The sequence below is a fragment of the Chiloscyllium plagiosum genome, chromosome 8 (assembly GCF_004010195.1).
Source record: "Chiloscyllium plagiosum isolate BGI_BamShark_2017 chromosome 8, ASM401019v2, whole genome shotgun sequence".
NCBI lineage: Eukaryota > Metazoa > Chordata > Chondrichthyes > Orectolobiformes > Hemiscylliidae > Chiloscyllium > Chiloscyllium plagiosum.
The window spans coordinates 93824125-93839765 of NC_057717.1; the positions used below are offsets into that span (position 1 = coordinate 93824125).

At 39.4% G+C, this 15641-nt stretch overlaps 1 protein-coding gene across 1 annotated transcript in view; it reads right to left on the reverse strand.

The window, feature by feature from the left end:
• Positions 1-5515, reverse strand: part of LOC122552185 (epoxide hydrolase 4-like) — a 34590-nt gene extending 29075 nt beyond the window's left edge. Inside the window, exon 1 of the mRNA XM_043694776.1 lies at positions 5239-5515. Coding sequence (XP_043550711.1) covers positions 5239-5481 — 243 coding nt within the window. The 5' untranslated portion in view covers positions 5482-5515. The remainder of the gene's footprint in view (positions 1-5238) is intronic.
• Positions 5516-15641: the final 10126 nt, after the last annotated feature.

Below are 15641 nucleotides of genomic sequence, written 5' to 3' on the forward strand. Positions count from 1 at the left end.
TTTTCACGCAGAGGGTGGTACGTGTATGGAATGAGCTGCCAGAGGATGTGATGGAGGCTGGTACAATTGCAACATTTAAGAGGCATTTGGATGGGTATATGAATAGGAAGGGTTTGGAGGGATATGGGCCAGGTGCTGGCAGGTGGGACTAGATTGGGTTGGGATATCTGGTCTGCATGGACAGGTTGAACCGAAGGATCTGTTTCCATGCTGTACATCTCTATGACTTTAGGCTGGGTCATTTTTCACTGGAGGGCATGAGGTTGAGAGGTAACCTGATAGAAGTTTACACAGTAATGAGAGATATAGAAAGAGTTGATGCTAGTTGTCTTTTCTATAAGATGGGAAAATTTAAGACTAGGGGGCACATTTTTAAGGTGAGAAGAGAGAGATTTAAAAAAGACGTGAGACTTTTTTTTTTTACTGAGAAGGTGGTTCGCATGTGGAATGAACTTCCTGAGGAAGTGGTGGATGCGTGTACAATTACAACATTTAAAAGACATTTGGATGGATAAATGAAGAGGAAAGGTTTAGAAGGATATGGGACAAGAGCAGGCAGGTGGGAATAGTTAGTTTGGGATTATGTTCGACATGGACGGGTTAGACCAAAGGGTCTGTTTCCATGCTGTATGGCTCTATGACTCTAGTTAGAATACATATTTCCTCCCAGGAACATAACTGTAATCATAGGTCACTAAACCAAACATATTTTTGAACTATTGTTAAAAAAATGCCATTCACAGAAAAGACATACATGCATCTTTAATCACAGTCTATTAATCACTCACCATTGATTGTGCAGTGCAAGAAACAGAGTGAAGCAGGGAATTTGGTGAATGAAGAAACCTTAAGAATAAATTTTTTGAAAAATCAATTCTTATATCAGTGAACTAAAAATTATTATTCAAGTTTAAGTTTCTTCAGGCTAGGATAAAAAAGCTCTTTTTTGAAGAGAAGTTAATATTAGTTAAGTATGTGACGAAATTCATCTGGTTTACATAGTTGCAGCAGAGCTGACGGCCGCAGTGAGTATAGTACAGGGTCCGAGAGCTCTTCTGGTATAGTGGTAGTCTGGGTCAAGAGATCTGGGTTCAAGTCTCACCTATGCAAACCTGCGTCATAATTATTTTAACTTAATCCGTTCAGACATTTAAGACAAGAGTCTGATTGCAACTTGCAAAGAGTGCAGCTGAACAGCCTGAAGTTGTAAGTTTCGTGACAGTGTTGAGGCAGGTAGCTTTTCTTTCTCTGTTTCCAGCATTTGGGTTGTACTTTGATATGGGGAAGAAGCTGATTGGTGAGGAACTGGTAAGATATCCTCTATAGTTTGTAAGGTTAATACATGGCAAGCAGCTTGCTCGAATGTCACCTCTGATAAGTGTGAAGTCCTGAAAATAGCAACATTATTCTTAACTAATACATGTGTGGGAAGTATCACTCACTGAAAAAACTTCAGCTCCGGGTTTTGGAATTCAAGGGGCTGTTAGAATCACTCTAGTGCTCACCTAAGAGAATTTAATGAATAGTGTGCTTCAAGAAGTATCCACACCACATATTAGGAGTGTATAGGCAAAGGGGGCACAGGTGATCACCACACAAATGCAGGGTTACAGGGGTAGGATAGGGGGATGGGTCTGAGTGGGATTCTCTTCAGTGTGCACCTGATGGGCTGAATGGTCTGCTTCCACACTCAGGATTCTATGATGATTCTTTTTTTGTGGAGGATGAATAGCCAAAGATGGTGTCCACAAAAAAGCCAATGATGTAGGTAAGACGACAGATGAAGTTCTGAAAGCAGATTTAATGGACTTGGGAAACAAATAGTCAAGTAGAATCACAAGATTACTCCCAGTACCACACACTACTGAAAATAACAATGGGAAGATTGGCCAATTGAACACATATCTGAAGAATTGATACAGAAGGGAGCAAATCAGAATTATAAGACACTGGGACATATTTGAGGCAATGAGAACTGTACAAGATGGACAAAACTGGGACTGTCATCTTTCCAGGGAATTTACTGGGGTTGTTAGGAAGATGTAAACTAAATTAGGTGGATGGGAATCGAAGAGCGAGTTCAGATTGGAGGGAAACAAAACTTAGTACCAAGTCGTAGAGAAGTTGTAAGTGAAATTGGAAGGCAGACAAAACAAGGCAAACAGTTAATAGGATCAGAATGCAGAATAATGTTATGAAGATAACGTTAAAGGCACTCTATATAAATGCACAGAGCAGTCACAAAAAGATAGAAGATTTTAGGTAAAATAACATAAATGAATATGATTTAATTGCCATTGCAGAGGCATGGTTACAGGTTGACTAGGCCTAGGAACTGAATATTCAGGGAGATTCATCATTTAAGAGGGATAGGTGAAAGGGATAATGAGGTGGGTTAGTGTTATTAATATGGGACAGATAAGTACATTCATGAGTGAGGATCGTAGATCAATGGGTCGAGGTGAAGAATCATATTCAATGAAACTATTCATGTACCCATCCAGATGCCTTTTAAATGTTGTAATTGTACCAGCCTCCACCACTTCCTCTGGCAGCTCATTCCATACACTCACCACTATCTGCATGAAACACTTGCCCCTTAGGTCCCTTTTAAATCTTTCCCCTTTCACCTTAAACGCATGCCCTCTAGTTTTGGACTCCACTACCCTGGGAAAAAGACCTTAGCTATTCATCCTATCTATGCTTCTTTTTATGTTAAAAATGTTATAAGGTCATCCCTCAGCCTCTGACACTCCAGGAAAATATTGGTGGAAGTGGTTTATATGCCACCAAACTGTGGTAATGCAGGATATTATATAAATAATGTACTCAGTTATTATTGCAATAATGGGTTTCTTCAATTTACATATATACCAGATAATACTAATTAGAGTTAATGCTTTGTGGCTTAAAATCCTGGATTGTGTACAAGGTAAATCTTTGGAGCAGAACGTTAAAGAATTGAGTTCATTTTTCAGTATAATTTTATTCGTTCCTGGGAGATATGTGTCACTGGCTAGGCCAGCAGTTTGTACCCATCCCTAGCTGTCCTTAAGAAAATGGTGGTATGCAGGCGATTATAGAGTCATAGAATCAGTCAGCATGGAAACAGACCCTTCAGTCCAACTCCTCCATATCAACCAGATAACCCAATCTGACCTAGTCCATTTGTCAGCATTTGGCACATATCCTTCTAAAATTTCCCTATTCATATACCCATTGTGATGCCTTTTAAATGTTGTAACTGTATCTGCCTCCATCACTTCCTTGGGCAGCTCATTCCATACAAGCACTATGCTCTGTGTGAAAATGTTACCCCTCAGGTCCTCTTTAAATCTTTCTCCTCTCATCTTAAACATCCATCCTGTGGGTTTAGACTCCCTCACCCTAGGAAAACGACCTTGGCTATTCACCCTATCCATGCCCCTTATGATTTTATAAACTTCTATAAGGTCACCCCTCAGTCTCCGATGCTCCAGGAAAAAAGATCCAGCCTTTCCCTGTAGCTCAAACCCTTCAGTCCTGGCAACATCCTTGTAAATCTTTTCTGCACCGTCTCAAGTTTAACAACATCCTTTCCACAAAAAGGTCATCAGAACTGTACACAAAAGTGGCCTCACCAATGTCCCACACAGTCACAACATTACAGCCCAGCTCCTATACTTAATGTTCTGATCAATGAAGGCAAGCATGTTAAACACCTTCTACACCAGCCTGTCCATCTGTGACTCTGCTTTCAAAGAACACTGTAACTGTATCCCTAGGTCTCATTGTTTGGCAATACTTCCCAGGGGGCGTTTCATTAACTGTATAAGTAATGTCCTGGTTTGCCTTTCCAAAATGAAACATCTCACATTTATCTTAATTAAACTTCATCTGCCACTCCTCAGCCCATTGGCTCATCTGATTAAGGTCCTATTGTACTGAGATAATCTTCTTCATTCTCCACTACACAGCCTATTCTGCTGTCATCTCAAACTTACTAACCATACCTCCTATGTTCACAACGAAATAATTTATACAAATGACAAAAAGCAGTGGACTTTGTGGCACACCACTGGTCACACATCTCCAGCCTAAAGAAAACAACCCTCCACCGCCACCCTCTGCCTCCTACCTTCAAGCCAATTTAGTACTCAATTGGCTATTTCCCCTGAATCCCATGTTGACTATCCCCAATCAATCCTTGCTTTTCCAAATGCATGTAAACAAATGGTTGAGTGTAGGATGACAGGGCATATGAGGAAAAACATTTCTAACCTAGATGGTCTGACTGAAGTTCACTACCCAGTTTGATGATACAGGTGTAACTTTGAACTAGTTTAATAGGTAGCTGGATGTGCATCTCAAGTGTTATAATATGCAAGGCCATGGTCCAGATGCTGGAAGGTCTGATTAGAATTCCTTGGGACTTAGGCACAGTTGTACTCAGTTTGAATGGCTTCTTTCTGTGTCATAAACGTTACTATGGCCTGAAGCTTGATAAGGCCACAGTACCTCAATGCACCTGTAAGACAGCAAGGGTGGAGTTGACAAGGGGATAGCAGTCACCGCTGTCTCAGGTTGCCGGCTCCTGCTTTGGAAAACTTGGGTCTGGGTCTGTTAAGTGGTGGGTGGTGTTGGGGAGAGTTGAGGCACAGTCACAGACCATAAAAAATAGAAAGTAGTGCAGGCCTTTCAGCCCCTCAAGTCTGCACAATCATTCAATAGGATCGTGGCTGTATGTGACAGTCGGCCTTCCTGAATAACCCCTTCCTTCCCCTACGGATCGTGAACCTGTCTGGATCTTAATGGGGGGGGGGGGGGGGGTGGTATGGGCAACTCAAATAACTGAGCACAGGAAAGCAAGTGATCAAAATAATATGTGGATACTAGATGACTTGGAATAGGAAGATGGTACAGACAAACGGGCGATCAGCTATCATCGTCTGAAGGGCAGATGCAGCCTCGATGGATAGAATGGTCTACATCTGTTTGCAAGGTCAGCGGAACCGAAAAACGTCGATTCTCCTGCTCCTTGGATGCTGCCTGACCTGCTGCGCTTTTCCAGCAACACATTGTCAGCGGAAAATGGCAGCCCGGGATGAGTGCGCATGTGAGATATTCGGGTGCACTACAAGTCCCAGAAGGCCACGTGGATCATACGCAAGCGCAAACCCAAAATGGGCCGGTGCTTTAACTGAAACGGGTTTCAAATGCGGCACGTGAACCAACTGCCTCCGCGGCCGCGGACGATACCTTCACTCGGACGAAGCAGTGAACCCCCAGAGACGGATCGCTGAGGCAGGCCGGCGGACGCTCCCGGCGCCGCCATTCGAAGGCCCGACCTCGCCTCCTGATGACCACCCAGGCCATACGCAGAAGGAATAAGCCGCCGGCCAGGGTCGTCAGCGTGTAGACTGCGATCCAGTAGGTGGCGGCGGCGGCAGCTAGCGCCACACGGCTGGGCAGCACCAGAAAACGTGACGCCAGCTTCGCCATCTTGGCCGTGCTCGCGGCCACTTTGCCGCCCCTGCGCCTGCACGTTAGGTTGTCTGTGCTGATTGACAGATATGACAGCCAATCAGCGCTGGGTGCGTGCCGTGCAGGTACTGGAGTGCGTGCTTGAGCCTTTCGTCAGGAGGTCAAAAAATAATTCAAGGGCACGAGGTTATAGTCCAACAGGTTTAATTTTAAAGCACTAGCTTTTTAAGCGCTGCTCCTTCAGCAGGAGAGCAGGCAAGAGGCTGAAAGGCACAGCAAACCAACCAGCATAAGGAAACAACATTTTTGCAAATCTTTACTGCATCCTCTCAAGTTTAACATCTTTCCTGCAGAAGGGAGACCAAAAGTGTACACAGTATCCAAAAGTGGCCTTACTGATGTCCTGCACAGACACAATGTGACATTGCAACTCCTATATTGAAGGGTTAGAGACACCAGTGTTGGACAGGAGAATACAAAAATCACAACACCAGGTTATAATCCAAAAAATTTATCGGGAAGCACTACTTGGAGTGCTACGCCTTCATCAGGTGATTGTGCAGGCTAAGATTGTAAGACACAATTGATAGCCTAAAATTACAGTATAACAAATTATATATTGAAAGAGACCTGAATTGTTTGTTAAGTCGCTCATCGGTTTCAGTTAACAATTGTTAAAGTTCACTCGAGAATGTAACTATTTTAAAAAACCGTTTTGCGATTTACATACGAAAGGACTGAATCCAACAGTCATTCTAAAAGATGAGACGCTTAAAACAACACAGGTCTTTTTCAATATATAATTTCAGTTACACACTATAAACTTTTGCTATGAAAGCTGTGCCTTACGATGTTATTCTTCGCAACCACCTGATACAGGAGCATCGCTCCTAGAACTAGCGCTTCCAAATAAATTAGCTTCCTATACTCAACGCACTGACCAATAAAGTCAAGTATGACAAATGCCTTCTTCACCACCCTATCTGACTGAGACTCCCCTTTTAAGGAACCTGCACCCCTAGGTCTCTGTTCAGCAACATGTGCCAGGGTCCTACCATTAACTATACGAGTTCTGTCTTGGTTGGCCTTTCCAAAATGCAACACCTCACAAACACAAGCTGCCACTCTGAGAAGTCTTTTTCAGTCGACTACACCACCTATTTTAATGTCATCTGCAAACTTACTAACCATGTCTCCTATATTCACATTCAAATCATTTATATAAATGACAAAGTGGACCCAGCATCGATACTTACGGCACAGTGCTGCTCACAGGCCACCAGTCGAAAAAGCAACGCTCTACTCTTGAATGAGAAATACAAAACTCTCTTCTCTAACTTCCCACAAAGTTCAGGGAAACACCTGATCAGATCCCAGGGATTTATCTATTTATTTATAGGTTTTAAGACATCCGGCAGCTCTTTCATAAGATGAACTCTTTTCAAGACATCAGAGTTTATTTCCCCAAGTTGCCCAGGTTTTTTGTTCTTCTCCACAGTAAATATTGATGTAAAATGTGTTTAGTATCTCACCAAATCTCCTGTGGTTCCACACACAGTTGACTTTAAAGGGCCCTATTCTCTCTCTCGTTAGTGTTTTGCCATTAACGTACATAGAGAATGTCTTCAGATCCTCCACAACTCTATTTGCTCATGCTATCACATGTCCCCTTTTTGCCTTTCTGATTTCCCTCACATATGCTCCTATTGCCCTTATATTCCTCCAGCTCCTTTCCTGCTGTCTATATCTAATAGAAGTCTCCTGCTTTTCCTTGAGCAGACCCTTAATTTGTATACTTATCCAGCATTCCGTGCACCTATCAGCCTTGCCCTCCAAACCAACAAAGTACTGGTTCCGAACTGTCTTCTCATTTTTAAAGACTTCCCAACTATCTCTACCTGGAAATAGCCTCCCCGAATCAATTTTTTTTTTAAAGTTCCTGTCTAAGACAGTCAAAATTGGCCTTTATTCCAATTTCGAACTTTAACTTTTTGATCAGTTCTGTCCTTTAACTATTTTAAGTGAGAATTATGATCACTTGCCCTAAAGTGCTCCTCCCACTGACACCTCAGTCACTTATCCTGCCTTATTTACCAATAGGTCAAGTGTTGCTCCTTCTCTAATTGGTATATTCACGTATTAAATAAGAAAGTTTTCTTGTACACACAAATTCCTTCCAATCCAAGCCCTTATTACAATGAAAGCCCCATGGCTTTTAATTAATGAGTAATTGGGACTTAGACTTCCAAGGGCTTTTCGATTGGAAGACTTGTTACAGAGGAGATAGTGATGACTGCAGATGCTGAAAAGTCAGAATCGATAAAGTGTGGCACTGGAAAAAGCACACCACATCCAGCAGAATCTGAGGAGCGAGAGAGTCAATGTTTTGAATTTAACCCTTCATCAGGACTGGAGAGGGAGAAAGGGGCTGAGAAATAATTAGGTGAGCAACCCTCTTCCCAGACTTGGTAGAGAGGCACAAAGGGCTTTGCATTGGGGAACATTAGTGGTACTGAGGCACCCAGCAAGGCAAGAGGTTCTGCTTAATGAAGAAATGTGACAAATCATACAGCAGTAAAGAGGTCTTGGAGGTAAATGTTGAGGTGGACAGTACAGAGAGGGGCTTTAGTTTGAGAGGAGAGTTGTGGGAAAAAGGGGAATTGGTTCTAAATAGGGACATGGAGTGAACAGGACTGAAGTACAGGAGGCCAGCATTGATAGGGAGATGGTCATTTTCTTTTTCAATATAAATTAGTGTGAAAGGTAATACTAAACCACAGAACAGGATAATTCATCATGGGAAAAGGATATAATTCATTCTAAGTTAGCTCGGTAATGATCTGCCTGCTCACAATGAGATTTTCACTGTTTACATAATTTCACATGAGCTGTGTTGTTAATCACACACGATGTAGTCATAAGCTGCTTAAGCCCAAAAGATACATTTTTGAAGTGAAGTGGTGCTCCCTCAAGTGGACATTGAAGATCCCATTCACAATATTTTGAACAGTGGATTTCACAATGTCCTGTCTGATACTTATCCATCATATCATCTGATTATCACAGTTCATGATATTTGTGAAAATTGACAAAGTACTCAATTCATTTTACAGCACTGTGGCAAGAAGCAAGTTTGAGGTGAGAAATCCTGCAAGTAACTCACTTCCTGACTCCCCAAACTCTGGCCACCTCTCAAGTAAAAAGTATGCAGGTATAGGTGTAGCTCCAACAACACTCAAAGTTGGCTTTTCAGGGTAAAGCAGCCAACTTGGCTGCACCACATCCGCTCCCTCCACCACCAATGATCAGTAAAGGCAGTGTGTACTATTTACAAGATGCTCTGCAGAAATTCACTAAAATAAATCTTCAGACAGCACCTTACAAGCCTGAGAAAACAAGGGTAGTAGATACATGGGAACAACCACCACCACCGTCAGCAAGTTCCCCTTCCAAGCCACTCTCTGTCCTGACTTCAAAATATAATCACCGTTCCTTCACTATTGCTGGATCAAAATCCTGGCACTTTCTTCCTAATGGCAACGCAGGGTTTCCTACAGCACCCAGACTACAAGGCTTCAAGGCAACAGCTCACCACCACTGTGTTTAGAGCAACTGGGGACAGGCAATAAATGCTGACCCATCCAGCAACACCCATATCCCACACGTGTTTTTGTTTTAAACAAAGGTGAAATTGTTGCATAAGATTCTAAAGTCTTCTGCAATAGTGATTCCCTAGTTAGGAACCATTAAGAAATGCTCTGTAGAATAGTGTTATATTTTCATAAACTTGGATAGAAATTGTGATTACGTTTTAAAATACTTTTAAAAAGTTGCAAGCTCAATTTACCTCAAACAATGGGTAAAACATTAATTATCAAATTATGCATGTCAATAAAGCAAAAGCAATTATTTTGATTTTTAAAAAGTTCAGGAAAGGAACATTAAGAGATTTTTTAAAAGTTATCTAAGTGGGAAAAAAAGATATTTTAGAGACTACCAGGAAAACTTAGGTCTTCCTAATGAATAAACCCTTCATCAAGATGAAAATAAAGCAATGAAAACATGAGATTGGCCACAGTACAAATTCTGCATCTTACACCAAAATCTTGCAAAGTAGTGGTTTTGATTAGAGAAATGGCAGAGGCAGTATATTACAAACAAACAGATTTAATAGATGTTATACACGATATCACATCCTAAATGGAAATGTGCTGTGTTTCACAATTGGAAACAAATTGGAATTTTGATAATTCAGGAAAACATTTGGTACAATATACAGACAGGAAATATGAGGGTGTTGCTTAATTCTAAAATTATATCTAGCCTTTTGTGAAAACACAGGGCAAAGTAACAATCACAAAAATGTGCTGCAAGATTTAAGAACTAAAGAGATGAAACCTTTGAAAAGGTAGCTGCCTACATTTGATATGTGGTTCTTAGCAAATAAAGTAAGCGCAGTACAATGATCTCAATTTCAAGAGCCAAGCAGGGCAAACAATATAGCTTGGCTTTATGAAATAAAAATTGGAAATGCCTGTTTGGCAACTGGAGACAGAAACATGTAGTTAGCATATCAGGTTAATGTTTATCAGAAATGATGGAAGATCGAATCAAATGCACCACAGCTGGGTAACAGAACAGGAAGGAAAGTTCATGAAAATCATCATGGAAATGGGTGGGTTTGGGCATTTGTAGATAGCCAATTAGTTTCCTAAAATAATGTGAAATAACCCTCAACTGAAGTTATGCTTTTGAGCAGTTCGGCTATGGTGCCTCGGTCTTCAACCTGCCATCTTAGCTTGCACCTTGGACAAGTTACCAGTGGTTTCTTACATGATCAAGAGGAGACAATTGTGATGGAAATTGAAAAGGTAGAGATCACTGACACAGACACATTGAGTGAGCTTTGACCGAAGGTTAACCAATCATTTCATCTACAGCTGTATAACTAGCATAAATATCCTAGGGAAAGGATTAAATATAATCAGCCCCTGCAATACCAGCAGTAATGGATAGAACTCTACAAGCACTAGGTCTGGCTCAGTCATGATGCTGTTCACATCTGAACAATACACCACATAGTTTAGTGAGTGTTTACTGGACAAGGAGCAAGACAGCTATGGGTGCACATTGAATTACCATTAAGGTGAAGATAGTTGCAGGGAAGAAGGGACAAACAGAAGAAATGTAACCTATTCCTTTTTTTGTCAATCAGGACATTCTCTTAGGAACAATTGGTCCCAAGTGTTGAACCGTATCCTAGAATTCAGTGTGCAACTCAGGACTTCTGGCCCCTTTTTTTTTTTAAATCCTCATCTCTTAACTTCTACTTGTGACATGTGGGTGAAGGAAGTGACCTTGCGTTTCTTGTTTGCTCTGTCTGATCATCTAAATGATCACAAGCAGTCTTAAAGATCACGAAGTTGAAATTCACAGACACAGGCACTCTGACACAGAGTCATTCTTATCAAGAGCATTCAAAACAAAAATATTTGTTCACAACTTGCAGCCAAGGTTATATGAATTACAGTCTGTACAAGTAGTATCAAAAACAGCCAGTGTTCTGTATTATAATTCTTGCAGTCTCAAATTTCTAATTTTAAAGAGAAACAGATTTAGTTATTCCCATTTTCTTGGGGAATATTCCTTGTTTCAATCTTCCTTTGAGTCCCCACACATCTTTCTGGTGCATTAATAATTATTGGTGCCACTTCAAATTCTTGTTTAAACTACAGAAATTAGTCAATTTTGCTTCCAGTTTCCACCCTTCTAACTTCCTGGTTCAATTTCTCACTTCCCTCCTTTGTCTCCATTTCCAGGGACAGGCTATCTACTAACATTCATTATGAACCTACCAACTCCCACTGCTACCTAAACTTCATCCCGCTTTTTGCAATGATGCCATTTCATTCTCGGAGTTTCGAGATCTGTCACATCAATTCCAGTTCGGTTGTCTTTACACAAGAAAGTAATGTTTCCCATCTTTGCAGTTTGTCAGACAGCAAACTGTATAGATTATCAGAGCCAAGCAGGACTTGACTGAACTGTTAGTAGTATATATATCCACATATTTCATTGCTTGTCAAATTTTCCAGTTAAATCGCTCTGTAGAATGAGGCCAATTCTGGTGCATTAGAGATGACCAGAGGAGAAAACAAAAGCAGCAGAGGAACTTATCCAGTATTCTGACTTAGCAATCAGCTTAAATTCTTAGCAATAATCTTTGCATCCAATGGAATTTGACCTCTCATTTGTCCCACCTTCCCCCCAAATTATTTAATAATAAATGGATCAGGTTGTGTTTAACTTCAATTTTTTTTTTTTAAAATAGGGTAAGCATCAGAAGAATTCTGTTGCACGAAAATTTTTATTCATTCATACCAAGATAGATGTTAACAATACTCCTTTTGGAAAATCATGGATTCTTTTACATCAACATATTGTTCAACACTGGACAGGAAATAGAAGTTAAACTTTTGTCAATGATTTTGTATAAAATATGGTAACTGCTATAAATAAATGTATTTGGAGATTTTCTAACTTTGTTCATTCTGGGGTGTATACAATGCCAAACTGTATACCTTACCTCCTCCTCCCCCCCACAGCCCCCAAGAACTTCAAAAAAGCTAATGATTACATAGTAGTAATCAATAAATTTCTGCTTTCCAGGTTAATATTTTGAAAGCAGGCATGTATTTGCATAAAGTGGTTGCCACAATCCCACATCTTAGCCTGTGCCATGGCTCTACTTGATTTCTGCAACAGTTGCACAATTCAATCACATTATTCCAAACTGGTATTACATTTATTCTATATTCAGTAAAAACGTTTATTTCAACAATAACTGCACAAAAAAACGTAGTAATTCAAGTGAAAAAATCTAGCAATTTCTTTCTACAAATCTGAAGAGTTTAATACAAGCATTTTCATATTCAACATAATTAGAGAACTTGGGAATTTGAGTACATGAGTGACATTGTCATTTGCTTTACATTAAAAAAGGCTGACTGTACTATCTAATTACTAGTTTACATCACATTATGATGCTTTCAATCCTTGCAAGTCTAAACTATCACAAAACAAACATTAAATAATGTAAAAATGTGTGTGTTGAGCATACAAACTCGAGAAAAGGACTGTAAATGCCTCTGGCAGGTATTCAAAAAGTAAAACTATTGCATATCATTGAACAATTAATTTTCTCTCTTTCAAGTGTGTGGCGGGGGGGGGAGCAGAATTCATACAAGAACTGAGGAACCAAAAACAAAAAAATTATGGAAAAAGATGACTGGAATACAATCTATAGACATTTGTGTACAGCAAGTTGTGTTTTAGAATAGAATGAGTACATCACCTACTCTGACCAAAATGTCAATAAACAATGAGTAATATTTAGCAATGTTAGAAGACAGTCTAAAACCAATACAAAATCAACCATTGCTATGTTTTACCAAATATTTTGTTCTCTGCATACATTAATGTACATAGTATCATTTTTTCCACAACTCAAATGTGTCCATTTGTTTCAAACAACTGCAATCCTGTGTATGTTGTAGAGCTAATCAGTTCAAAAACATACTTTTGTCAATACCGATGTGTTCAAAGTACTTACTGCACAGAGCTTGGGTGAACACATCTCCTGTAGATGAGAGTGCTAGCTTATTGATTTCCCCAGAATTCTCAATTGTCATTGGTGACTTAAGCCAATATTTGCAACTAACTCTGAGGCACCCCAAAAATCAGATAGTTTTCTTCTGTCCAAAGTTGTCTTGAGGATGTTGTGAAATGTAGTGGCAATGTAACTGGAAGCAATTTCCAGACTTTGATGTTGTTACATTCCATTACAAAATGCAATGACACTTTTGAATATTATACTCAAAATTAATTCCTTCCTTAGCAATTAGCTTTAAGTTATACATACTGGAGGAGAACTAACCATGAAGGTACATTCCCCTTTAGAATATGCAGAGGTTTTGGGGGTTTGGTACCTTTAATACACAACAGTTAAGCCAGAGATTCAAAAAATATTTATTTTCTGGCAACCTCGACTGGTGAAATGCAGTTTTTCTACTATGGATGAATAAGCTAGTCACTCTTGGCTACACAGTAAAACATTTTGCAATTATTAGCCATTGCAATTACTATCCATTTTATCATTACGTTTTTGATAAAGCAAGACAGGTTTATAAAATCAGTAATATCCAGCTTCATTACAAAAACCAGTTGCATCTGCAGTTTGGCAATAATTGGTGAAACAAAGCAATTATTTAGATTTTTTTCAAACCTAAGCTTTTAGAATACCTAAGACAGGATTCAGGTAGCTTTGGTTAGGGCTGAAGCCACTTCAAAATACAATAAACTAGCTGCTAGCTTATTGCCTGTATTCTGAAATACAACTGACTTCTGACTATTTTCGCAACTACTGCTCAAAAATAAGTGCAACATGCAAGCCTCATTCTCCACTGAAGTGCTAACTAATAGGTGATCAAAAAGGTACAACAGATGAGTGCTCTGCAAGCACAGCATAGGAGGGAATTCTTAACAGTCCGGTAGAACTGATACGTTTGACAAAATATTAGAACTCCAGAAACCAACTGGAAACCTAATCAGTGATCAGACAGAACTTTGGGGGCACCTTCCAATGCAGCAATGCTCAAGTCCCTGATCTTCATTGCTTGTTTAAAGTGCCTGGCAGACCACTTACAACTTATAATGAAACATTTCATTCATTTACATGAATCTCCAGATGTAAATTTCAAAGGATTTCGCTCTATTTTAATGCTGAGCAACTAATTAGGTAAAGCAAAAGTCCAGTACAAATCTCCATTCAACAAATACTTAATAAGCACTTTTGATTGCAAGTCTGCTTTTAAGCAAGCATAATGACTCAAAGCTGTTGGAAAATATTAAGTCACCAGTGAGAAAAACAAATGGTTTAAGACCAAAGAGAAAATTCCATTTCTGAATTTTTACTAAGTTATGAACACTATGAAGTCAAACTTCAGCAAATCTGTACAGAAATCTCTCAGATGGTCAACAATTAGACTCAAGTAGCTTCAATAATTGAGTAGTGCCAGTATCTGGCTTGGCTGCTTTGGACTAATTGCATTTTTGTATGTTGGCTAAGCAGTTAAGTATCAACAGGAATCCTATTTCACACAAATAGAACACATTTTGACAACTTTCATTTGAAGTACTGATAAGCATAAGTCCACAGTTTTCCAGAAGCAAAAAGGTGTAGTGGTTGAGAATAGTAGCTTAATAAGGAATTGTTTTTTTGAAAAAAAGAGGACCTGAATTAAATATTGGATACTCTGTCTCAAAAACAGAGGAGATACTCTGATTTACTCAATTTTGTTCCATCTCAAGTTAAACTCCAAACTGCATATGTTGCTAATATAAGTGTACAGTAATCATATTTTAAGGAAAGATCCAGACACAACATCAAAGTTTGGAAAACACTAGCAGCAACTCATTTTTGATCAACCACCAGAAGTGTTTAAAAGCACAAAGTATACATAAACTCAAGTGTGAAAAGCATTTTCTAAATTCTTAAAGTAGCAACCAATTGTGTAATCATAGCTGTGTTGTTCCTTGGGACAAGGACATGGCAACCCCTTCACCTCAAACAAAAATAAAAACATTCACATTATGCACAACTAACACATCTGAGTTTTATAAAATTCCAATGCTGAAAAAAAGACAAACAGTACAAGTATGGAGAGAAAATGGGACTTTTTTTTTCCCCCCTGAGAGCAGAGGTCAAGGGGAAATTTAGGACATTTAAACTTAAGGAAGCCTTTTAAATGAACACTAAAGGGTTATAACTATGGGACAGATTGAAGATAATTTGCACAAGGCATATGCATTTTTTTTAACATATAAAGGGCGCATCATGATTTCATACCAAACTTCCAAGTAAGAAACCTTCGCTCAAAGCTTCCCAAATATACATGTTGTAGAACTGACATATTAAGCTAAGTTTAAGCTAAGATTTGAAAGTAAATCTAAACGTTTTTAAATTTTTAAACATTAATTTTGTTGGAGACAAAATAAGGAAATACTTTTTATTGCTGTGCTGCCCATGACCAAAACCATCTGAAACACTTGAACAAGTAGCAATTTATATAGGTGCCTTGTTTGCAGGAGCAACAAAATGCACACCTTTTGAGAATCAG